Here is a 27,057-nt window from a genome sequence, read left to right on the forward strand (position 1 = left end):
AGTAACTCTCCTTTGTGCACTCTCCTGGGCTTTAACAGCCTTCCTTGAATAAGGGCCCAGAATGGAACAAAATATTCAAAATGTGGTCTGACCAATGATTTCTAGAAATGTAGCAGCACTTTCCTGCTTTTATATCCTATGTCTCCATTTGTAAACCTAAAGATCCTATAAGCTGCCTTAACTGTTTCAACTTGCCTGCCCACCTTCAGAGATTTAAATGTGTGAACCCCTAGGTCTGTCTACTCCTGTACTCACTACAAAGTTGAACCATTTGAGCTTGTATTGTCGCTCCATGTTTCTTTGACCAAAATGCATTACTTCACATTTCTCTGCATTTGTCAGGTGTCTGCCCATTTGGCCAACTTGTCAGTGTCCTTCTTATGTTGCTCAACGTCATCCTTACAATTCACTATTCTTCCTAGCTTAGCAAGTTTAGAGATTTTGCCCTGTGCATCCATCTCCAAATTGTTTATGTAAATCAGAAAGAGCAAGGATCCCATACTTGTAGTTGGAAGACTACTTCCAACTTGTATCCAGTCTGAGAAATCCCCATCTATACCTACCCTTTTAGCAAGTTTTGAGATTTGTAGCTCAGGTTGAGGTTCTGGATTTAGGTTTGCTCGCTGAGCTGGAAGGCTCAATTTCAGACGTTTCGTCACCCAACTAGGTAACGTCTTCAGTGGGCCACTGGCAAAGCACTGCTGATGATTCCTCCTTTCTATTTATATGTTTGCGTTTCTTTGAGTTGGTGATGTTATTTCCTGTTCTTTTTCTCAGGGGGTGGTGGATGGGGTCTAACTTGATGTGTTCGTTAACAGGGTGACTGTTGGAATGCTATGCTTCTAGGAATTCTTGTGCGTGTCTTTCTTTGGCTTGTCCTAGGATGGATGTGCTGTTCCAGTTGAAGTGGTGTCCTTCCTTATCTTTGTGTAAGGATACGAATGAGAGAGGGTCATGCCTTTTTGTGGCTAGTTGGTGTTCATGTATCCTAGTGACTAGTTTTCTGCCTGTTTGTCCAATGTAGTATTTGTTACAGTTCTTGAAAATATTTTGTAAATAACATTAATTTTGCTTGTTGTGTGTATAGGGTCTTTCAAGTTAATTAGCTGCTGTTTTAGTGTGTTGGTGGGTTTGTGGACTATGATGATGCCAAGAGGTCTGAGTAGTCTGGCAGTCATTTCCGAGATGTCTTTGATGTAGGGGAGAGTGGCTAAGGTGTCTGTGGACGTGTTTTGTCAGCTTGTTCGGGTTTGTTGCTGAGAAATCGGCAGACTGTGTTCGTTGGGTACCCATTCTTTTTGAATACCTTGTATAAAACAAGAAATGACATCACCATGGGAAATGACCTAAAGAAACCCAAACCTATAAATAGAAAGCAAGAATTATCAGCAGTGCTTTGCCTGGAGGCCCATTGAAGATGTTACTTAGTAATGTGGTGACACGTCTGGGAATGAACCTTCCAGCTCAGCGAGCAAACCTACATCCATACCTACCCTTGGTTCCCTATCTTTTTAACAAACTTCTGATCCATGCTACCAAGGATCCATCAATCCCAAACATTTGCCAGCCAACCTATCATGTGGCATCATATCAAATATTTCCTGAATGTCCAAATAAACAGCATTCACAGCACTACCCTCATCCACTACCTGTGTCACCTTGTCAAAGAACTCACATTTGTTAGACAGGACCCCCCCCCCCCCACCTCCGACATAGCCATGTTGACTGTCAAGTATTAACTTATGTTTCTGAGTGTATGTGTATATTATCCTGTATTATAGTCACCATCAGTTTTCCCACTATTTATGGTGAAGCTGACAAGTGTGTAGTTTTCTGGGTTACCCCTCTCAGCAATCTTGGATGCATCCCTCTGTGCCTGGTGATTTTTTTTTCTTTCTACCTGGAGTGCTGCCAGCTTTTTTAGCACCTCTTCTTTATCTATCACTCTACTGCTCAGTTGCTCAACACTCACATTTTCAACTGGGCTATTGTCACCATTTTCTAATTTGGTAAAGACAGAAGCAAAGTGTTCAGTTCGTACCTCTGCCATTCCCTTTGTTTCAGTGAGCAACTTACCTTGTGCCTCACTATATCCTTCACTAAGCTTTTAATATGAAGAACATTTCACTGTTTGTTTAAGCACACCCTGCCATCCTTTTCTCAGTCCTCCTTTTAGTCTACCTTATTCTAGTCTTAGCCTCTGTCCTGAATTCAAGATACTTTTTTCTGATGTTCTATCCTTTTATTATTCCATTGTGCATCATATAACCTCCCTTTTTTCCTTATTTTCTCATCAATATCTTTTGTCATCTAGAGTGTAGCCTTGTAAACCTCGTATTTAATTCTCATGGGTGTATACCTGTATTTCACCCTATTCATTTCCCTTTTAAAATTCTCCCATTTAAAATTCTCCCATTTTTCATCTACTGTTTTATACAAATGTGTTTCCAATGAACTTGATACTGGATCCTCTGTGATGCTATCCTCAGTTGTGGTGAGTGAGCCATGAATCCTCCTCTGTCACTTATCACTACTGCTCTCTGTCTTGGCAGTGGCTCCTGATTTTTCTTTTTCCTCATTCCTGATAGGGAATCTTTCTCATTTTGCACTTTCCTGGTAAGGTGGTTAACATTGACAATGCTTAGAGGACAAGGTTATAAGTTGGATGTTGAGTGGTGGAATTTGCTCAAAGGGCCTATTGACCTAGTCCTCTGCCTATTTTCTGTCTTCTATTAAGATACCCCAGATCAGAGTTTGTGTACTAATAGTCCTAAGTGTTCTGGCAAATTCCACTGTGCCCACCTACATTTTTGCCACTTGAAGGAATCTCTGGAAAGAAATCTCTGAGCAACATGGCAGTAAATAATCTGAGGCATGGGTCAAACTTGAAACATTCTTCCGGTGTAAGAAGTTGTATACAGGGCTGCCCCATACTGATCAATGGTGAGTAGGAAAGAAAATGATCACGTGGGCTGTTTGAAACAAAGACAGAAAATGCTAGAGAAACTCAGCAAGTCTGGCTGGTCTGAAGAGAGAAACTGCATTAACATTTCAAATCCACCGTAATTTCTTCAGACCTACTTAGGCAGTTTCCAGTGATAAATTTCAAAATATGTCTCCATTTCCTTTCTTGTCTCAACTTTTCTATTGGGAACAGTTCTCATAAATGAAGCAAAGACCAATTTGCTACAGATGCTGAAGCTGTTCTGATGAAATAGGAAACTTTTGTGATCTGTCCAAAGCACTTTAAGAATTTATCAAAATGATTGGCACTTGTTCCTATTGGGGATAAATAAGGGACTAGTAATAAATGAGTTATTAATGGATGGAATGGGAAGGAACAAATCGGATGGACAAAATTATCTTTTCTCATTGCTGACTCCTTAATGTTTTTAGATTTAAAAAGGATCAAAGTTGAATTCCATGAAACCACTTATTTTACTCCAGATCAGATCGTCCCATTGTAACAAAAACAAAGTAAAACATCTGCTGCAACTTATGTGAATTTAGCTCTAAAATTTCTTTTGAATCACCTCTGGTTATAAAATGGAAATGAAAAATCTGGTATCTGTTCTTTAAAAGGAAACATTGTGAAAACTGAGGAACTCCAGGTGGAGGAGTGATTGAGGGAAAGGCATGGATCCATTTGAGAAGAATTTAAGTAAGCCAATGACGGAGGAAGGAGCAGATGGATACATTACTAGGGTGAATTGCAGTAAGGCAGCTGGGCGTCTCTTTAGAATGTAAACTGTGTTTCTGATCTGTTGCTACCTCATGTAACGAGGTCTAAAAATTGATAAATCTCCTGGCCCCAATGGGCTACATCCTAGAGTTTTGAGGGAGGTGGGCTGAAGAAATAGCGGAAGCATTGGTTATAATCTTTCAAAAGTCACTGGAGTCAGGGAAAGTCCCAGATGATTGGAAAATCGCTGTTGTAACCCCCTTGTTCAAGAAAGGATCAAGACAAAAGATGGGAAATTATAGGCCAATTAGCCTAACCTCGGTTGTAGATGAAATTCTAGAATCCATCATTAAGGATGAGATTTCTAAATTCTTGCAAGTGCAGGGTCGGATTAGAACAAGTCAGCATGGATTTAGTAAGGGGAGGTCTTGCCTGACAAACCTGTTAGAATTCTTAGAAGAGGTAACAAGTAGGTTAGACCAGGGAAACCCAGGGGATGTTATCTACCTAGACTTCCAAAAGGCCTTTTATAAGGTGCCTTGCGAGCGGCTGATGAGTAAGGTGAGGGCCCATAGTGTTTGAGGTGAACTATTGGCTGTCTGACAGAAGGCAGAGAGTTGGGATAAAAGGTTCTTTTTCAGAGTGGCATCTGGTGACAAGTGGTATCCTCCAGGTTCCACTGTTGAGGCCGCAGCTGTTCACTTATGATCTGGACGAAGAGACGTGGGACATTCTGGCGAAGTTCACCAATGATATGAAATTCGATGGACAGTCAAGTAGTTCTGAGGAGGTGGAGAGGCTACAGAAACATTTAGACAATTTAAGAGAATGAATTTCATCAGCCATCTCTTAGACCAATGTGAGCAAATGCGAGCTCTTGCACTTTGGGGGAAAAAAAGAACACAGGCATGGACTATTTTATAAACACCGAGAAAATTCATAGAGCCAAAGTACAAAGGGATCTGGGAGTGCTCATATAGGATTCTCTAAAGGTTGACTTGCAGGTTGAGTCCATAGTTAAGAAAGCAAGTGTAATGTCATTTGTCTCGAGGGTTGGAATGTAAAAGCAGTGATGTGCAACTGAGACTTTATAAAGCTCTGGTTAGGCCCCATTTAGAATATTGTGTCCAATTTTGGGCCCCACACCTCAAGAAGGACATACTGGCACTGGAGTGTGTCCAGTGGAGATTTACACGGATGATCCCTGGAATGGTGGCCCTAACATACAATGAACGGCTGAGGATCCTGGGATTGTATTTGTTAGAGTTTAGAAGGTTGAGGGGAGATCTAATAGAAACTTACAAGATAATGCATGACTTAGAAAGGGTGGATATTGGGAATTGTTTCTGTCAGGCAGGGTTACTAGGACTCGTGGGCACAGCCTTAGAATTAGAGGGGGTCAATTTAGAACGGAAATGAGACATTTCTTCAGCCAGAGAGTGGTGGGCCTGTGGAATTCATTGCCGCAGAGTGCAGTGGAGGCTGGGGCGTTAAATGTCTTTGAAGCAGAGATTGATAAATTCTTAATCTCTCAAGGAATTAAGGGCTACGGTGAGAGTGCGGGTAAGTGGAGTTGAAATGTCCATCAGCCATGATTAAATGGCAGAGTGGACTCGATGGGCCAAATGGCTGTATTTACACTCTTATTTCTTATGGTAATTCTGTGTAACGTAAAGTTAAGGATCTGGATGTGAAAAAGAAAATACTATCACAATGTGGGTCATACAGGTAAGTCAGGGCAAGGTTTGCTGGTTAGAATCTGCTCAACTAGTGTACGTTTAGCTAAAGTGTTTTAAAAAAATCATATGCAATGCATTTTCTGCAAAAATTATTAAAATATGTATTTTTTAGACAGTACAGCAGCAGCAACAGTTGCAACATCAACAGTTTCAAAAGCACTTGGAGGAAAGGCTGGAACTAATGCAGAAACGGCAGCTTATTTTCCGACCCCCTCTTCTGGGTCCAGAATCGGACTTCCTGGAAACATCCAGATTGCGAACCGAGAGTTCAAGCACCAACACACCAAGTGCATCTCCACGAGTATCGAACCATTCACTGTACTCTAATCATTCTATCTCTGAGTTTGGCAGCTCAGCAACAGAACAAGAAGATGGAGGTAAAGTGTGGCTGGCTGAGGTGGGAAGGCAGTGATGTCAGAGCGAGAGGTTAGAGGAATAAAAGTACAAAAGATCTGTCCTGTTTTACTGTTAGTTATCATTAAACTAGTCTCATCCAGTTTGACCTATCTCATGCATATTCTTCAATGTTTGTGTACTGAAACCATAGTTCAGACCTTCCTTCCTCGATGAATAGAGAATGACCACCAAACTAGTAATTTGCAAACAAAAAGAAGCAATTATCTGATTGGAGCTTTTCTTAAGTTCAAGTGCACAGTTCGATATTCTTTAAGATTTTTGAGACAGATGTTGATCACATCTAATGTCAGCAACATCATAACTAAGTGGTCAGCCCATTTGTACCTCACTTGTGCTCAGGAAAGATAAATTGAAGCAGTGCAGGGAAACATGTTGGTCTCTCATGTCTCCTCAAAATCCATTCCAATTCCATTGTTAAAGCTCCTTTGTAATTCAGAGAAATTCAGTCACTATCTTCTGGAGGAGGGATGATTTCAAGGCATCTAGCAGTAATTATGAAATTAACGTGATATTTAAAAACTCATTCAAACAGCTGCACAGATAGGCAGGGTGGATAAGAAAGCATTTCGCCCACTTTCCTTCATTGCTCAGCTCTTTGAGTAGAAGAGTTGTGACATCATGTTGAGGTTGTACAGGACATTGGTGAGCTCTTGTCGCCCTGCTACAGGAAGGATATTATTAAATTGGAGAGGGTGCAGAAAAGATTTCCCAGGATGTTGCCTGGAATAGAAGATTTGAGTTATAAAAATAGGCTGGATAGACTGGGGCTTTCTTCACTGGAGTGTAGGAGGTTGAGGGGTGACCTTAGAGGTTTATAAAATCGTGAAGGTGTAGATAAGGTGAATAGCAAGGGCCTTTTCCCTAGGGTGGGGAGAATTCAAAACTAGGGAGCATATTTTTAAGGTGAGAGGAGTAAATTTTAAAAACGACATGGGGGCAACATTTTTTACAGAATAGTTTGTGTGTGAAATGAGGGAGTAGTGGATGCAGACACAGTTACAAAAGACATTTGGATAAGCACATGAATAGGAGAGGTTTGGAGGGATATGAGCCAAATGCAGGCAGGTGGCATTAGTTCAGTTAGGAGCACGGTCGGTGTGGACTACTTGGACCCGAGGGGCCTGTTTTCATGCTGTCTATGACAACTTTATCTGATTAACAGAAAGCAGAAAGTGCTTGAGGAACTCATCAGGTTTGGCAGTATCTGTCGAGAGAGAAACTGAAATTTTGTCAGCAGTGGAACAAATGTTAATTCTGTTTCTCTTTCCACAGATGGTGCCTCCCATGTTAAGTTTCTCCATTAATTTCTTTGTATTTAACATTTGCTGCATCTGCACTATTTTTGATTTAGCCTTATATTATTTCTCCTGTTCCTCAGATGATGATTCTGACATTGTGAGAGTTGGAAAAATTTTGTTTCATCCAAAAGATGTACTGGGACATGGTGCTGAAGGAACTATTGTGTTCAAGTAGGTTTGATTCATTCATAATATATAAACTATAATAGCTGAAGGAGAAATGTTTCTTTTTGTCTCCTGAGGTATAGAGAAGTGAAACCAGCTTTCTTACCTCTTATCTGACTTTAAAGATGATTCTATTTTAAGCTCTGACCGTTGCTAACTTTGCTAATTTGCCTTTTCAAGGGGCAGATTTGATGATCGATATGTTGCAGTGAAAAGGATTTTGCCGGAATGCTTCAGTTTTGCCGACCGTGAGGTTCAGCTGCTTCGTGAATCTGACGAGCACCCAAATGTAATCCGTTATTTCTGCACAGAGAAGGACCGTCAGTTCCAGTACATAGCCACTGAGCTCTGTGCAGCTACGCTGCAGGAGGTGAGATCTCTGCATATTTTCCTCCCCTCCCCTATCAGTGTTCCAGAAAGACCTCTCCCTCCGCGACTCCCTCGTCAGGTCCACACCCCCCACCAATCCAACCTCCACTCCCGGCACCTTCCCCTGCAACCGCAAGAAATGCAAAGCTTGCGCCCACACCTCCCCCCTCACTTCCCTCCAAGGCCCAAGGGATCCTTCCATATCCGTCACAAATTTACCTGCACCTCCACACACATCATTTACTGCATCCGCTGCACCCGATGTGGCCTCTACATTGGGGAGACAGGCTGCCTACTTGCGGAACGTTTCAGAGAACACCTCTGGGACACCCGGACCAACCAACCCAACCGCCCCGTGGCTGAACACTTTAACTCCCCCTCCCACTCCGCCAAGGACATGCAGGTCCTTGGCCTTCTCCATCGCTAGACCATAGCAACATGACGGCTGGAGGAAGAGCATTCATCTTCCGCCTAGGAACCCACAAGGGATGAATGCAGATTTCTCCAGCTTCCTCATTTCCCCTCCCCCCCACCTTATCTTAGTCCCAACCCTCGGACTCAGCACCACATTGACCTGCAATCTTCTTCCCAATCTCTCCGGCCTATCACCCTCACCTTAACCTCCTTCCACCTATCACATTCCCAACGCTCCTCCCCCAAGTCCCTCCTCCCAACCTTTTATCTCAGCCTGCTTGGCACACCCTCCTCATTCCTGAAGAAGGGCTTATGCCCGAAACATCGATTCTCCTGCTCCTTGGATGCTGCCTGACCTGCTGCGCTTTCCCATCAAAATATTTTTCAGCTCTGATCTCCAGCATCTGCAGTCCTCACTTTCTCCTAGATCTCTGCAAATGCCTTGATACTTGTTACTGTTACTGGCTGTGGACAAAATTTATTGGGACTGAGTTTGAAAGACTACTGGTTGGAACTGCAGAGTCAGTTCCACACTTGCGTTCTTTCACAACTCAGGAGGCACCAAGTGAAAGATTCAGTCCCTTAGGGCTGCCTACCACAGTCACTTGTCTGTCTGTCTTCAATGAAGATGAATAGCAATTTTACAGTTAAATGAGGAACTAAAACAAAATGCTGTGAAAAGCAGCAATGTGAGCAAGGTGAATGACATCAGCAAACAAGGAGAGAACCACCAAAGGATTAGGGAGGCAGGAATGACATTACAATCTAGTTTATTGGACCCACTGAAGCTTCATTGATGATAAAAAAATTCCACAAGTCCAAGATTTTCTTTAAATGTTTTGATTTATGTGATTTTTTGCTTCTAATGTTTTCAGAAATGACTCTTTGCTCTTTCTTAGTATGTTGAACAAAAGGACTTTGACCGCCATGGTCTGGAGCCTATTCCTCTGCTTCAACAAACCACATCTGGCCTGGCGTATCTGCACTCACTGAATATTGGTAAGTAGCAACTCCCTTCAGCAATTTAAAATGTCCTTGACACGCACAGCAGCGTACAATCAATATGTTGCTGTTTTATCCAGCCTTTGTGGTATTCTCACATGCAGCCTCCTCAGTCTTGTGGTTTCAGGTGGACTGTGCTGTAGAAATCTAACTCAAGAAGTCCGTATGGTCCCAAAGGCCTCGCTGTCATATTATTGGATACCATCCTGTTTATGGCTCATAGTTCTGTATTTCCTCTACAAGCAAAACATTTTCTTGGTTTCTACCCGACCAAACCCTTTCATTATTTTACAGACCTCTAGGAGGTTAACCCTCAGTCATTTTCCTTATGTTGGAAGTTCAGTATTCTTATCCTTGTAAGTTTTACTCTACACATTCTATGCTTTGATCTCTAAATTATAAAACTGTTGTAAATATTGTGCACAGCAGTTTTGTGTCTGATGTTTAGGAACTACTCATAGTCAGTAGAAAGAACCTTCTGAATATTCCAAACTTGTCTACTCAATCTGAAATGAGAACAGATGAAGAATCAAACATGGAGTCTTTCTGGTGTAAGAATTTCAACCCTGTTGTGCATTAATGCTTTTGTCCACTATTGGAACAAAAACGTTTGCCTTGCAGTAATGGAACTATTGGGCTGTTGATTCAGATGTGCTTGCCTAACTTTCCTACAAGTTAGCAGGCAACAGATTCAGTGTCAAGCATTAAAAATGTTAACTCTAAGTGGGTGCAGTTGTCTAATTATTCTTGAGCCAGCAGTCCAGGCAAATGTCAGAAGTTCACATGCCACTGTGACAAGTGATGTAACTGCATTCAACGGTTGGTATTGTGTGGTGCGAAGTCTGCAAAAAGCAACTATCAGCCCCTCGCTTTTTAGCATGGGATCTCCTATGTGGTCTATTCCTTATTCTTTCTGACACAAGTCACTGCAGATTGGTATAATTGTGCTGGTATCAAGTGGCATTTAAAAATTTTATTCATGTGAGGATTACTGGCAAGGCTGACATTTGACACATAGGCAGAGTTTGATACGGCTGACTTCATAGTGCAGCTGAGAGTCCAACACAACTTTATTGACCTGCACGTCTGCCATACCAGGCAAAGGTGGCATCTTCCTTTCCCGACTGGTTACTCATTAGCTAATTAAGTTTTCACAACAGTCTGATTACTTCATAGTAATTTTTTTGCAAATGCTCATTTTCTTTACATTTCAGGATTTTAAATTCTCAAACTACTATAGTGAGTTTGTTGTGTTCTTTAAATTATTTGACCTGTAAACTACATTGCTATATCTATGTACAACTTGATTCTACAATGTTCTTTTGGAAAAAAAAGTGTGGCTTGAATACTTCACTGAACCTTGATCGTGTCTACTATTTAGCATTGTGTTGTCACTTGCTTCTAAAGTCCAAAAGTCTGATTAGTTCACAGAGACCTGAAACCACACAACATCTTAATCTCAATGCCTAACGCCCATGGGAGAGTGAAAGCCATGATTTCTGACTTTGGTCTTTGCAAGAAGCTAGCAGTGGGCAGACACAGCTTCAGCCGCAGATCTGGAGTGCCTGGCACAGAAGGTTGGATTGCACCAGAAGTGCTAAATGAAGATTGCAAGGCAAATCCGGTGAGTTAGCAATTGGGGCTGACACTGCCAGCTGTAGTTACTCTGAAAGCTTCCAATTCCCAGAGTCTGGAGAGAATTGGAAACAATAATTTGGAGTACAGGATAATTGGTGTCTCCTATGGAAAACTATTGTCGTCATCATCAGACCGTTTAAATTGCTTTGTTATACTAAGATTTTTTTGAACATCCCCAGTCATCAATAAGGTAAGGTGGCTATATCCCCATTTGAGCTACTCATTATACAGTTCATGCAATTCTCATTGTTCACTTTTACAAATAGAAAACACAGGGTTGGTTCAGAGGCAAAAAGGGTTCAATCCCCACTTTATCTTGTTCAGGGTATCAACCCTGCAGCTTTTCCTCAAAAGAATTGAGATTTTTTTTAAAAGTTAGAATCCAAGCAATCTGTTGGCAAACTTGTTCTAGTTGTTGTATTTGAGTGCTAGTAAGATATTTATCATGAATTTGTTCGTGGCTAATTGATACTGATGTTAGAGCTTGGTAGTAAGATTGTGTGTTTTTATTTATTAATGGGGTGTTCACTTTGCTGGCTAGTTATTGCAAATCCCTAATTGCCCAGAGAGTAGTTCAGAGTCCAGTACATCACTTTCGATCTCCAGTCACTCCTTGTCAGACCAAGTAAGGATGGCTCTATGAGGTCAGTGAACCTGAAAAGGGTTTTTCTGACAATTGATAATGGTATAATGGCTAGACTATTAGGCAGGCTTTTAATTCCAGATTTTCATTTAATTGAATTTCACCATCTGCCTTTGTGGGTTTTGAATCCATGTCCCCAGAATATTCTGTCTCTGTCCCTCTCTGGAAATCAAATTTTGTTGCTGGACATTGAATATCTGTAGAATTGTTGACCAATCTTTCAACCCAATGCAATCAACGTAGAGTGTATCTGAAAATTCAGGATGACTTAATTAAGCACTGCAGATTCTCCCTGAGTTCCTGCACTGTGTAAAGACATAAATGTAACTGTTTTAATTTATAAAATTTAAAACTGAACAATTAATACGTTGTTCCTTTCTCCAGATATTGTCTGTTTGTTGTATATTTCTAGCATTTTCTTATTTCAGATTTTCAGCAGTTGCTGTTTTTATTTTTTTAATCAAGGTATTTCAGCTCAGCTCATCATTTAAAATGGCTGCCTCCAAGATAGCGGGTAGCTCAGCCATATCGAATGAGAGAAATGCAGAGACTGATGATAATATTAATTAGCAAACTGTTTTCAGCATTGAACAAGATTACCTGGTTACTGAAAATGAACAGAAAAAGATATTGAATTTTTCAAGCATATTGTTAGAGTATTTGAATCTGTTTCATTCTTTAAAGCAATTATTTATTTGTTTGTCCTCAGACATGTGCAGTGGATATTTTCTCTGCTGGTTGTTTGTTCTACTACGTGATTTCCGAAGGCAATCACCCATTTGGAAAGGCTCTGCAGCGACAAGCCAATATTTTATTAGGTGTCAGTAACCTTCAACATTTGAAGTGTGATGTACATGGTGAGTTTTAAAAAGGTAGCCCCTAACCATGCCCCCCCCCCCCCTCCCCTGACCACACATATACATACACACACACACACACACACACACGCCTCCTGCCAAGGGCAGTGGAGATTTATCATGTGATAATGTTCTATATTTTGGTTGATGCAATCAGTATTTGGACTTACTCAGAAGCAGAATGAGAGTGCGTCACTGTGCTTAATTGTCACCCCTCTAGTAAAACTAAAGGAAGAATTGCATTAATTTTCTGCTTAAAATTACACAAGACAGCAGGCATTAGTCAGCAACAAAAGTTCTTTCGAAAAAGTAACAGCCATTTTTTTTCACTTAAATAACTATCACCCTAAGCATACATTCTTGGACTAATGCATTTCCATTGCATCAGTATAAAGTGGGAAAATTTTAACCAGGGGTTACTAACCTTTTCATTGCACCTCAGATCTCAGTTTCGAATTTAACATTATTAGTTGTTTTTTGCACCTACCACACACCTGAAAGGTCTGATTCTATTTCTTCAATTGTGCATTCAGATCAATCCCTTCCTTCAGCAATCTCGTTCCAGGCACGTTTGACTGTTGCTTGATGAATTTGACATTCATTGTGTATTTCTGTCTCTTTCTAGCGGATATTATTGCTCACGACTTAATTAAGGAAATGATAAACATGGACCCACAGAAACGTCCGTCTGCAAAGTGTGTGCTGAAAAATCCTTTCTTTTGGAGTCTTGAGAAACAGCTTCAGTTTTTCCAGGTTTGTTTATTTTCCCTTGCATGAGCACATTCCTTCCACTGTCGTCTTCAAATGTTCCTTCAAATGTTCTTTGCTAGATGCTTAATACTGTTGATTTCAGAGACAAAAGAGTATTTAGAGGACATTACTTGCAAGGGATAAGTACCCTTATGGAGTGCCTTCCCTGCATTTTCAAACTTTTATTCCTGCCTGTCTGTCTGAGAGGGGTAGATGTTTTTGGCAATTCGCTCCTTTGCTGCACTCCATCTTGAGGAGCTTATTGGTGAGGGAAGAATCTTTATTTTAAAGGGATTATGTATTAACTGTTGTAAGTGTGAATCCAAAGGCTGTTCAGTATACTTGTGCATCTGTAGATTGGTGGTTTTTAATTTTCTCTTTTACACTTTCATTTTCTTTTCTTGCCATCTCCTTTCCTGAACTCAGATTGTGCTCCTCTACTTTCCCCAGTCATGAGCAAACTTATTTCAAACTTAGAGATTAGAGAGCTTTGTTTAAACCTGCTCCTACCCAGAGTTTGGGTGTTGTCATCAGTTTAATGAGCTGAAGTATCAGCCAGTTACTATTTCACCTCCTTCCCTGACGTTGAGTGCAGGAAGTCCAGTCAGAGAGCTTCCACTGTCTCTAGCTGAGACCACTTAACACTGCAGAGACAGGAAAACTCAGTACTGAGCTAAGTAATCCTACAACAGAGTTGAGTGGATGAACCATCTGTTGTCTCCTCCTAAAGCCACCAGCATCACAGGTGCCAGTCTTTAGCCATTTTGATTACTCTGTGTAATATTGAGAAATTGCCGAATACGGTGGATACTGCAAAGATTGGCTAATTTGTGCTGCCAGCAGTGTGGGTTTGATTTCTGCAGTGGCTGAGATTACTATGACTGCCTCGACTTCTCAACCTCTTTCCTTGCTATGAGTTATGGTGACCCTCACGTTAAACCACTACCAGTCATTTCTCTCTAACGAGAGAGCAGCCGATGGTTCACTGGGACTGTGATGATTTTACAGAACCTGAACAACAACTTGCCAAATAGTAGCAATGGTTTATCCTCCAGAACTAGCTGCACTCCTGTGGCCGCTCAGCCGTAATATTAACACCTACGTGGCAGTGAAAAAAATTGTCCAGATATGTCCCATTAACAAAAGAAAAAAAAATTAATCCAACCCAGCCAATTACTGCCCCGTTAGCCTGCTTTCAATCATCAGGAACATGGAGTCATAGAGACGTACAGTACGGAAACAGACCTTTTTGATCCAAGTAGTCTATGCCGACCAGATATCCCAACCCAATCTAGTTCCACCTGCCAACTCTTGGCCCATATCCCTCCAAACCCTTCCTATTCATATACCCATCCAAACGCCTTTTAAATGTTGTAATTGCACCAGCCTCCACCATTTCCTCTGGCAGCTCATTCCATATATGTACCACTTTCTGCGTGAAAATGTTGCCCCATAGAGGTCCCTTTTATATCTTTCCCATCTCACCCTAAATCTATGCCCTCTAGTTCTGGACTTTGCCCTCCCAGGGAAAAGACTTTGTCTATTTATCCGATCCATGCCCCTCAGAATTTTATAAACCTCTATAAGGTCTCCCCTCAGCCTCTGAAGCTGCAGAGAAAACAGCCCTACCCTGTTCAGCCTCTCCCTGTAGCTCAAATCCTCCAATCCTGGCAACATTCTTGTAAATCTTTTCTGAACCTTTTCAAGTTTCACAACATCCTTCCGATAGGAAGGAGACCAGAATTGCACGCAATGTTCCAACAGTTGCCTAACCAACATCCTGTACAGCTGCAACATGACCTCCCAATTCCTGTACTCAATACCAATAAAGGAAAGCATACCAAACGCCTTCTTCACTATCCTATCTACCTACGACTCCACTTTCAAGGAGCTATGCACCTGCACTCCAAGGCTCTTTGTTCAGCAACACTCTGTAGGACCTTACCATTAAGTGTATAAGTCCTGCTAAGATTTGCTTTCCCAAAATGCAGCACCTTGCATTTATCTGAATTAAACTCCATCTGCCACTTTTCAACCCATTGGCCCATCTGGTTCAGATCCTGTTGTAATCTGAGGTAAACTTCTTCGTTGTCCACTGCACCTCCAATTTTGGTGTCATCTGCAAACTTACTAACTATACCTCACATGCAAATTATTTATATAAATGACGAAAAGTACTGGACCCAGCATTGATCCTTGTGACACTCTACTGGTCACAAGCCTCCAGTCAGAAAAACAACCCTCCACCACCACCCTCTGTCTTCTACCTTCGAGCCAGTTCTGTATCCAAATGGCTAGTTCTCCCTGTATTCCATGAGATTTAACCTTCCTAACCAGTCTCCCATGGGGAACCTTGTCGAACACCTTACTGAAGTCCACATAGATCACATCTACCGCTCTGCCCTCATCAATCCTCTTTGTTACTTCTTCAAAAAACTCATTCAAGTTTGAGAGACATGATTTCCCACGCACAAAGCCATGTTGACTATCCCTAATCAGTCCTTGCTTTTCCAAATACATGTACATCCTGTCCCTCCGGATTCTCTTCAACAACTTGCCCACCACTGAGATCAGGCTCACTGGTCTCTAGTTTCCTGGCTTGTCCTTAGCACCTTTCTTAAACAGTGGCACCACGTTTGCCAACCTCCAGGCTTCTGGCACCTCACCTGTGAATATTGATGATATAAATATCTCAGCAAGGTGCCCAGCAATCACTTCCCTAGCTTCCCACAGAGTTCTAGGGTACACCTGATCAGGTCCTGGGATTTATCCACATTTGTGTTTCAGGGCATCTAGCACTTGCTCCTCTGTAATGTGGACATTTTTCAAGATGTCACCAACTACTTCCCTACATTCTATATCTTCCATGTCCTTTTCCACAGTAAACACTGATGCAAAATACCTGTTTAGTATCTTCCCCCATCTCCTGCAGCTCCACACAAAGACTGTCTTGCTGATCTTTGAGAGGCCCTTTTCTCTCCCTAGTTACCCTTTTGTCCTTTATGTATTTGTAATGATGGAAGTGATTGTTGACAAGTGCTTTCAAATAGCATTGACTTAGCAGTGAGTCTGCTGAAACTCAGTTTGGGTTCTACTAGGTTCCTGACCCCATTGCAACTCTGGTCCAAATATAGTCAAAAGAGCTGAACTCGAGGTGAGCTGAGAGTGCCTTTGACATTAAGGCCACATTTGACTGGGTGTGCCATTAAAGAGCACTAGCAAAACTGGAGTCAATGGAAATCATTTAGGAAAACTCTCCACTAGGCAGAGTCATATATATGAAGGAAGATGGTTATGGTTGTTGGAAGACCATCATCTCGGCTCCAGGACATCTCTGAAGAACTTCTTCAGGCCAGTATCCTATGCCAAACCATTTTTAGCTGCTTCATTTATGATCTTCCTCCATTGTCAGATCAGAAATTAGGATGTTGACAATTGTTTGTGCAATATTCAGCATCATTTATGATTCCTCATACTGAAACAGTCCATGCCTCCATATACAGCAAGGCCTGGACCACATCCCAGCCTGGGGAGATCAGTGGCAAGCAGCATTCATGTCACAAGATCTGGTAATGACCATCTACAAGAGAAAATCTAACCATTTCCCTTCAATGTCCGATGCCATTGCTATTATTGAAATCCTGGGTGTTAGCAGAAGCTGAAGTGGATCAACAATGTAAATAGTGTGCCTGTAATAGTTGGTTAGAGGCTGGGAATTCCATGACGTAACTCACTAGCTGAATCCCTATAGCTTCTCAACTATCTGCAGGTCAGGAGTGTGATGGAATGCTGCCCACTTGTCTGGATGGACGTATCTCCAACTGAACTCAATCTTGACACCATCCAGGACAAGACTGCCGTCTTGACACTATCCAGTACTTACAACTTCTATTCTCTCCACTGCTGACAAATATGTGATAGCAGTGTATACCACATAGAAAGTGCACTCATGAGCTCACCAAGCTCCTTCCAAATTTATGACCTTTACCTCCTCAAAAAACAAAAGCAGCAGATGCTTGGGAACAGTGCAAGCTCCCTTCCAACCCCACCCTGTCCTGACTCTCAGCTGTATCACTATTCTTCCACTCTCACTAGTTCAAAATCACTTTGGGAATTCCCTTTCTAAAGGGTGCACTATGGGTGTGTCAGACTCCCTCTTTCCCTCCCTCTCCAGAAAGTGATTGTAGCTGCCAAATCATCAGGGTACAAGAGAACCTTTTGTGTCTTTAAATGGCGAGTGTAAAGGCAGAAAAGGTACGTAGACAGGAAAGATTCCATTTCTGTTACAACCGACAAACACAACATGACCTTAGGAATCATGTCGGGTCTTGTAATTGTGGGTTAATCATTGCAGGATGTCAGTGATCGAATAGAAAAGGAGCCTCTGGATGGACCAATAGTGCGAGAACTGGAGAGAGGTGGACGAAGTGTTGTTCAAGGTGACTGGAAAGAGCACATCACTGTACCTCTGCAGACAGGTGAGCAGCTCATGTGGCTGACTTGACGTTATGCTGATTCATTCTCTCTCATGATTCAAGAGTGAATGTACTCACAGCCATCCCTGTTCTGGTGAGATTGGTAATAGGTGTATAAAATCAGTGGCCTGGTATTGTCACTGTTAATTTTTACAATGCTGTCAGTTATTTATTGTATCTTTACAAAAGAAAATGAATCATGTGAAGTTATTGTTTCACTTGACCATGCTCAGGGAAGGAGGAAATAAGTTTTGCAAAGAATATGTTTGTGCAAATCTTTTGTAATTAAGCCTTCACCTAAAATCTGATTCCTTGCTCAGCGTGAGTCACTGTGTCTTGAAATTATGTTCATGTTCCTGTTAATATCCGCAGACATCTCCTTCAGATTCTCTTCTGCTTTTTTAATCATAGAATCCCTGCAGTGCAGAAGCAGGCTTTTCCACCCATCGAGTCCACGCTGAACTTCGAAGAGCATCACACCCAGACCCATGATCCTACCCTGTCCCCATAACCCTGCATTTCATATAGGAAATCCACCCAACTTACACATCCCTGAATATGATGGGTAGTTTAGTCTGGCCAATCCACCTCCCCTGCACATCTTTGGACTGTGGGAGGAAACCCATGCAGACACCAGGAGGCGTGCAGACTCCACTCAGATAGTCACCCCAGGGTGGATTCAAACCCAGGTCCCTCGTGCTGTGAGGCAGCAGTGCTAACCGCTGAGCCACTGTGCAATCCCATTCTTCTCAAATGAAAGTTGTCCCAACTTTTACCTTGTTCATTTCTAGTTGGGTAGCGTGTGGGTGCACAGGGATTGCAGTCTCTGTACTTTGTAGTTGCTGTTCGAATGTGGAACTCTCAAAGCCAGTCTGGATTTTAATGAGGTCAGTGGTTTTGACTGAAGAGGTTCTCCTGCCTTTCTCATTCAGTCAGCTATCTGCCCCACCTTGTGATGGAGGAATCTGTGACCTGCAGCAGCCTGGGGTAGGGGCAATTTGGCAGGGATGCAGTTTATTTAGTGGCACAGCAAGATATTTGTTATCCTAGTAATTTTCTTATCGGCCTTTATAAAGGAATTATAGAATTCAGTGCCACAGACGAAGCAGTTTTCCCATTGTGCCTTTTCCAGTTCTTGAAAGCACCAGTCCCAATTGACAGACTTCTCTGTTCTTCCTTTATATCTCCCAAAATACTGCTAGATTAATGTTTTCGTTTGATTTCCATTTGAAAATTGGCCTTGAATTGAGTATCACAGCCATTTTGGAACATGGCTGTTGTGTATATCATCTGCATCTGATCATTCTGATCCTTGTCTCGGAATCTGTCAATCATGATCTGACAGCACAAGCTCAAGTTTCAGTTTACATTTGCCTTATGATCTTTATTCCCTTAAATCCAAAAATGTGCAGGTTAGGTGAATTGGCCACGCTAAATTGCCCGTAGTGTTAGGTGAAGGGGTAAATGTAGGGGAATGGGTCTGGGTGGTTGAGCTTCAGCGGGTCACTGCGGACTTGTTGGGCAGAAGAGCCTGTTTCTACACTGTAAGTAATCTAATCTAATCTAAAACTGTGTAAGGTTCACTAGTCTATGGCCAGGAAGCTGGGAACAGTTGCATGAAGCAAGTGCTTCTTCACAAAGTAACTTTTTTTTGCAGATCTTAGAAAATTCCGATCTTATAAAGGGAGCTCAGTGCGAGATCTCCTGCGAGCAATGCGGAATAAGGTAATTATACCAATTTTTTCAAGATCTATCATTCTGAACCCTCGTAAAATTGCTAATAATTCTTGTAAATATTACATATGTGCATTATTTGGGTCTCTGTCAGTCAGGTGAAGTGTTATTACCTGTAAATGTAATGGCAGTCAATGGTAACCCAGCCTGTTCATTGCTCAGGGATGTGTTGCAGTTGACCTGCCATCTCCACAAGACACCATTTTGTTTGGACATGTGGAAAAAGGCAGTGTGAACCTTGATAGAAGAAACCTCTAGAAGCAGATGAACTAATTCTTGAATTAGTAAATGACATCCTCCAACTACAGGCTGTGACATAGCTCTATTACTGAATATGGTATGGTACAGAGGGAGGCGATTTGGCCTATTTTGTTGGCACCAGCTCTTTAAAAGATGCCTCGTTACTGAGAGCATACCCTCTGCTTTTTCCCGATGTGCTTATACACTGTATCTATCCAAATAATCATCCAGTGCCGCCTTGAATGTTTCTAATGAACCTGTCTCCACCCATTTCCAAGTCGTACAGAGATGAAAATTGTGTGCAGGGATACATGGAAAGGGCAGGAAATTGGCTCCACGTCATTGAACCAGTGTAAGCACCATGGATTGGCTGGCCTCCTGCACTCAAGCAATCTTGTAATTCTTCAAGCTACTCGCTGTGTGAAAAAAGTTTATTTTCACACAACACCCTTGTTTCTTTTTCACATCTTCAGTTTCCATTCACTCCGCTACCTTGGCACCATGCCTTCACACGCCTAAGTCCTAGGTTCTGGAATTCCCAGACACCATTTAAATGCAAGTTATTGACATCATGCATATTACTGAATGGATTTGATAGGGAGAAGCTGTTCCCACTTGAAAAAGAGCAGGAGGACACAGATTTAAAAGGCTGGAATGAGGAAGCACAAAGTTCATGGAGGGTTACAGGGCTGAAGGTGGTTACTGAGATAACCAAGGATGAGAGCATGCAGAATGTTATAATCAAGTTTGTGAATTTTACATTTGAGGCACTGTAGAGTAGTGGGGGGCAGCGGAATGGAGGTCAGCCAACTTGGAGATGAGTTACAGGACTTGATGTGAGGTAGAATGCGGGCATGAGAATTCTGGATGAGCTAAAGCTTATGGATGGGAGGTGGAATGTTTGGCCAGAGAGCACTGGAATATTGTGGTCAGGAAGGGATGTCATTGGAAGTGTTTCATCACTAGATGGCTGACGTGAGCCGGTGGCAGTGGGTAGTCTTGATGTGAAAAGGATATGAGTTAAAGAGTAGCCATGGACATGCTGAGGTTCAGGCTGTTGTTATACCGTCAGGAAAGTTCATGAGAACCCAAAGAGTAATTTGTCTCTGTTGCAAACTGCAAATGTGCGATACTATAAACTACCCCTTGTCAGTGCAATTGAGTAAACAAAACCATGTCCCTAAATGGGACTACTCTGCATTCTTCTGGTAAATGACCCAGAACAGAGCTTCCCAAACTAGTGGCTAACAATAACAGCTGGCATGGAGCTCTGACTTAGAGATAGCAGCTGCTTGGTCACTTGAGGGGCTTGGATTTTTCTGTGGTGGGTGTGACCTTCCTGGTCAGTCCTTCAGGCCCGATTCATTTTCTGGAAAATCCAAGTGGAAGTCTTTAATCTCTGCAGTTCATGCAGCCTCCCTCCCTATAGTCTCACCATGCCTCTGCCATTCTCTCGGATTTCATCCAGAAACGGCCCAGCCTAATACTGATAGCCCTAAGATCGTGTCATTTCCAAGCATTGAAAAGTGGTTACAATCAAAGCACTGATCTGAGAATCTCCTTTTAATATAGTGTTGCAATATTATTGTAGTAATTTAAAGCCTGGAAAATAAGTTTTCCAGATAGCTTTGTGTACCTTTGTTTCATTCCATTTTTAAGAATGAACATGCCTGTCAGTCATTAATAGAAGAGCTTGCTGGAACTCAGCTAAGTGACTAACATTCCCATTCCTAATTTCCGATCTTGAGTTAACTCCATGGAATAGAGACGCAGAGTCAGCAGTGTAAAGAGTGGTATAGAAGATGACTGAATTGGTCATCCTGAACTCGGCTTGTTCACCTTCTGGTGGCAGTCTGGTTACAGAGCAGATTGACAACCCAGCAATGAGGAATCTGGAGTACCATGAACCTTGGACTAAAATATGTCACTACCGGTTAATGGATTTATTGGTTCGTTGATCAGTTTTGTAAGTGAGATTTATAGATGTTTTGTGAGTGTTACCTTTAAAATATCCGCCCAGCCTCACTTCATTCTCTCCCCACTTCTAGTTTGGTCTTCGAGTTTGGGGCATGATGGTGCCTTTCTCTTCCAGTGAAGTGCCTTGTCTCCCTCTGGCAGTCAGTCTGTCACTGACAGATTAATTGAGAAATTAAACCCACGCCCAGCCTCTTCTGGCTATTCATTCGATAATCACAGATTCTGATCAGTTTTATTTTCAGTTTTATGAAATGTGGAATTGCTTCATTGTGAGGACTGACAAACTGCCTCAGGTTTTCTTAATTTCTCTGATTGCAAAGTGCCTTTTTTAAATTGCCTGAGACTTATTAGTGTGTGCTCGTATCAAATTTCATTTTATTGCTCTGTTGGATGTCTTGAGTTATTTTTAATTTGTTCTTGGGATGTGAGCATCACTAGCTAGGCAAATGTTTATTGCAAAATAAGCTATAAATAGTCTGCTGTGGATCTGGAGGCAACTTTCCTTCTCTAAAGGGCATTAGTGAACCAGATGGGGTTTTGTAACAATCCAGATAGCTTCTTTATGGTCATCATTAGGCTGGCATTTAATTCCGGGTTTTTATTGAATTCACATTTCACTCTGGTGAGATTCGAACCAAGGGTTCTTATTTGCTGTGCAGCGGCATTATCACTGCACCATCACTTCCGTCGGTGTGTGTAACGAGGAGGCATGGTCTGTGTTGCTAGTTTGCAGAGCTAGGGGGCTTCTGTACAAAACAATGATGATCTTAGGTAAATAAGAGCGTCTGACTGTACATCTAACATTTACATATCTTGCATGTTTTATTTTCAGAAACACCACTATAGGGAACTGCCAGAGGAAGTGCAAGAAACTTTGGGCTCAGTCCCAGATGAATTTGTTTGTTATTTTACCTTCCGTTTCCCTCATCTATTACTCCACACATATTATGCCATGCAAATCTGCAGCCAGGAAAGACTATTTCATCCATACTACTACCAGGAGGCTGCAGAACTGAACCAGTTAGCCCTCTCAGTAACCGACAGCTTTATATAATCCAAAGGCAAAAACTATAAAACGAAAATTGTTTATTTTTAAAATGCATTCCAGCCATTGGCCTTTTTAGCACACGAGTACTAAAATACTATGTTTTGGTGACAGACATTTACTGATTGAAGAAGTTACCAAACTATGAAGTGCCTTTATAAAAGCTGTATATGGCCTGCAGGATATTCCAAGGCAAGCTCGTTCTCCAGTTTAAGGACCTGCAGTTTTATTGCCACTGCTACGTTTTTAACGCAAGAAAATATTTTCCTTGCAGGAAATTGCTTCTTGTCTCACTTTTTAAAAAAAACTGTGATTCTCCTTCTGCACTGCCGTGGGCTGTTGCATGTTTGACTATTTCATGTGTCAGGGACCAACGTTAGAGGATATAAAGCATCTATAACTCAAAAATTCCAAGGAAGGCATTTATTCACAGATGCTGGTCAAGCTCTGGGTTTTGCAAGGCCTTTTGCTTGAGTTTGGCTAGATCATGCCAAGACCGTTTGATTCATGTTATAAATATTGGAGCACCGACAACACCAATCTGTGGAATAGTTTGTCCATTACTACACGGAAAACTAATCAGTCCTGTCAGGAGAGTACGATGGCTCACTGTGTTCTTGGTTTATGGCATTGACACAATAATGGGGCAAAATGCAATGAATTCTGTTCTGAAAGCAGGGAAGGTGGAGAATAATTGACAGTTTATCAGTGGGAGAGTGGTTAGTCACACACAGCAAAATGCCTTGTTGAATGCTATGCTTTCAGGTTTGGAACAGCACAATTTTATATTGGAGCATTTCTGGCATTTGTAGCTTTATGCCATTGTTCTGTGTTTGCAATATTTTGTTTTTGATCTTGGAAGTCCAAATACTGAGCAGGAGTGATCAGATTATTGCATTACAGATTAATCAGTTGAATTTATAGAGTTTCACTCACACACTAACTGAACACAGTTTCCAACAGCTCACTTATTTAATTATAACGTAATGTGCTGAAGCTTGATTGTCTGAATTATTTTATTTGCCCACTACAACAGAGGGCAGATGTATTTTGTGCTGATTTGTTATGGAAATAGCAAGGTGAGTGCAGGCACCATGTTTTGTCGACATTGCATTTCCTGCCCACCTTGAGTGAGAAATCACTGTCTTCACAGATGAAATTTGCCTCATGTTAAATGATGTCTCCTCTTTTATGTTTTCTGATTCTATCCCTACTACCTCTCCACTCCCACCCAGATCACATGATCTCCAATACCATCGATCTGGGTGGTGGGTAAGAACCCAACCAAGTGTTGTACACTTGGTAAAGTTGGGGGCGGCAGGGGGTGTGTGCGATGGCTAAGTACTTGGGTTCTGCTTAATATGGTTTCCCGACAGCAGGACTGTGATCACAGATTCCTGTATTTTCATGGCACTTGCTACAAGAGCCCTGATATGACATGAAATGTTGCATTTAATTTAATCAGTTTACCAAAAAAAGTGTACTTGTGGTAGAAGCTCAGTATTTGGTACTTGCAAGGAAAATCATTATCTCACAAAATAATACAGCCCATGTCAATTGTCAAAATATTTTTTTTAAATGTGCTGATAATTAAATTTTAGTAACTTATTTATTTATTGGGGGGGCAATTTACCTTTATATCTGGTAGTTGATAGTTTTGATGTTTAATGTACATTTGAAACTGTTTCTGTATCCATCTTCAGTTTGAGGTGGTATGTGTATATCTGAGAGATGGGATGAGGTGGCCGTTTTTGGAGAGTGTTAACTTTGTATTGGTTCTGAAAGAAGAGTGGCAAAAATAAGTTCAGTGTCTTCATTTACAAAAAAAAAGTTTCAAATTGTGATTATATATGTTCCTTTTTATTTTGACATTTGCACTAAAAGATTTGATCTGCCGTCCAGGTTACCCAGAAGCTGGTTTAACCAGTTGACATAATTCCATAATACCTTGTTGAGTTTTATGATTATACATGCATCTTGTTTGGTACTTGGTTTTTGTTTTAAAATCTTGAAGAGTTACGATTTTAAAATCGAAAGTGCACTTTTTGAAATCTATTTCACTTTACAAAGTAAGTCCCAAAGATATTGCTGCATTTCTCCTTTTGCTGTTCCAAGTATAATTTCTACTAATGATCAGTTCAGTGCTCCCACCAACATTGTCAGTTCCAGTCTTTAATCACAGTGAATTATTTTAAGGATGCAAAACACTTCAAGGCTGGGATTGATAACGAAGTACATCAACTAATTTGGTAAATGGAGTTGAGGTACAGAGCAACCATAATCAATTGAATGGTAGAATATGCCTGCGATGGGAGAACATCCTCCTCCTGTTACAATGATAGACAAAGGAAGCGAGCTAACTCCTTCCAGCCTCTCGGTCCACAACTAGCTTGCGATCCAGTGCCCACCCGCAGTGGCACAGCATCAGTCCACCACATTGGTTGATTTACTTCTGTATACATTAAATCATTTTCTACTTGAAAAGTAATCTGGTTAATTCCATTTTTAACTGCAAGTATAATTGAGACAGAACATTCTTGATTCCCAGTGTGGAGAAGTCTGTTATTTACAAGTATCCTAATGGCAGTAATATGGCATTAGTGGTTAGCATTCTAACTTTTTCTGTCTCACAAATGATAATTTTGTCCAGTCTAAATGCTTTTAATACTTTGTCTAAGGTTCCTGTGATTTCAGCAGAAATAAAATAGAATTGGGAATTTCCTATTGATATCACCTGTGTTGAAACACAAGTTTTACTGGATATAATTTACAACTTAATTTAATCAGTCCCTAGGTATAATTGATTGTTGTTCATTGGAAACTTTGTTGGGGTCTGTCAGGTAATGAATCTTTTCAAATAGACAGTTAAACAGCAATAAGAGAGTTATGATGTTTAGGTCACACTTTAAACGATAGGTTTGCTTACTGCCAGGGCTGAAAGATTTGCCAATAACCTATTAAATCAGTCTTAACTAATTCTCTGGTGTATTGGTTACACTGTAATGTCTGCCAGTAATGTACAAAACCTCTATAAAGACTGTCCCCATCTGGGGAGATATAATAGGCATAACTGTGAAATTGTGTACCTGCAGTAATAAAGTACATGTTTAGTCCTGGACAAAAGGAAAAAAAGATATAGTATGACTTGAAATGCATTTTGAAAAGCATTATTGATTATTTGGGATGTGTGGAAGGAAAAAGGACTGCAGGACAGTGCTCTTTTTGAGGCTGTTTATGCAATACATATTTTGAGTTTGGTAGGTTGCAATGGTAAATCATGCTTTAACAAACTTTGTGGGCAGCACGGTGGCTCAGTGGTTAGCACTGCTGCCTCACAGCGCCAGAGACCCGGGTTCAATTCCTGCCTCAGGCGACTGTCTGTGTGGAGTTTGCATGTTCTCCCCGTGTCTGCGTGGGTTTCCTCCGGGTGCTCCGGTTTCCTCCCACAATCCAAAGATGTGCAGGTTAGGTGAATTGGCCACGCTAAATTGCCCGTAGTGTTAGGTATAGGGGTAAATGTAGAGGAATGGGTCTGGGTGGGTTGCGCTTCAGCGGGTGTGTGGACTTGTTGGGCCGAAGGGCTGTTTCCACACTGTAAGTAATCTAATCTAATCTAAAACTGGGGATGTAATTTTTTATTGATAGCCCTCTGGGTTAAAGCAATAAAATATTTTAAAAATATGTATGTTTGTGGTCTGTAACTTTTTTGACACTTTTATTGAACTCCTTACAACAAATTGACCTTTTCAAAGATACTGTCCAACAGAGACATATTTTGAGTCTGGTAACTGAAGGCTTCTCACACAGTTTAAGCTTTAGTTAAGTCAGTTTCTGTGGCATATTCGCACTAAGTGCTGATTGCATAAAGTTGGATAGGCCATATCTGTAGAGTATTGTCCTCCAAATGTTATAGAGGTACTTCAGAAAGATAATCTGAGCAGCAGTGATTTACCTTTATTAGAAAAGATTAAGAAAGTTGAGTTTGTTTCCATTGTAAGGCGGGAAGTTTACAGTCTGACCTAAGCTTCAAGATAATGACAAATGTAAACCATGTGCATCAGAACTTTGTTGTGATTTTGGAGATGATTTGTAGCTCAGGTTGTGGATCAGGTTGTATTTTGCTTGCTGAGCCCGAAGATTTGTTCTCAGATGGTTCATCACCGTGCTTGGTAACATCATCAGTGAGCCTCTGTTGAAGCTCTGGTGTTCTGTCCTGCTTGCTATATATTTGTCTTGATCGTTGTGGTGGGTGATATCACGTCCGTTCTTTTTCTGAGAGGTGGATCAGTTTGGACCCCATTTACCATACGCTATTCGCCGATACCAACATCTACCAACAGGTGTCGATGGACCTGACTCCACAGTCAGAAATCCATTTTACAGCAAACCCTGAGGAAACTCCACAAGACAGGTGAAATTAACAAGGTAGACCTCTTAAACAATGAACCCTGAAGAATCCAACTCACCTGATTTTTATGTATTATGAAAGGTACGTAAACAAGGGGGGCCCCCTCAGACCTATAGTCTCACTTCCCAGTACACTGACATACAGACTAGTAAAGGAACTGCAACGCAACTGAAACACCTCATAGAAGACTCGAGCCACTCCATC

The 27,057-nt window shown here is 41.4% G+C and overlaps 1 protein-coding gene across 1 annotated transcript in view; it reads left to right on the forward strand.

The window, feature by feature from the left end:
* ern1 (endoplasmic reticulum to nucleus signaling 1) overlaps window positions 1–26,126 on the forward strand; it is an 85,434-nt gene extending 59,308 nt beyond the window's left edge. Inside the window, exons 13-22 of the mRNA XM_072558898.1 lie at window positions 5,534–5,798; window positions 7,217–7,307; window positions 7,482–7,671; window positions 8,984–9,083; window positions 10,511–10,710; window positions 12,077–12,224; window positions 12,850–12,977; window positions 17,329–17,452; window positions 19,107–19,174; window positions 22,233–26,126. Of these exons, the coding sequence (XP_072414999.1) occupies window positions 5,534–5,798; window positions 7,217–7,307; window positions 7,482–7,671; window positions 8,984–9,083; window positions 10,511–10,710; window positions 12,077–12,224; window positions 12,850–12,977; window positions 17,329–17,452; window positions 19,107–19,174; window positions 22,233–22,454 (1,536 nt within the window). The 3' untranslated portion in view covers window positions 22,455–26,126. The remainder of the gene's footprint in view (window positions 1–5,533; window positions 5,799–7,216; window positions 7,308–7,481; window positions 7,672–8,983; window positions 9,084–10,510; window positions 10,711–12,076; window positions 12,225–12,849; window positions 12,978–17,328; window positions 17,453–19,106; window positions 19,175–22,232) is intronic.
* Window positions 26,127–27,057: the final 931 nt, after the last annotated feature.

This window comes from Chiloscyllium punctatum, chromosome 39 (genome assembly GCF_047496795.1).
Source record: "Chiloscyllium punctatum isolate Juve2018m chromosome 39, sChiPun1.3, whole genome shotgun sequence".
Lineage (NCBI taxonomy): Eukaryota > Metazoa > Chordata > Chondrichthyes > Orectolobiformes > Hemiscylliidae > Chiloscyllium > Chiloscyllium punctatum.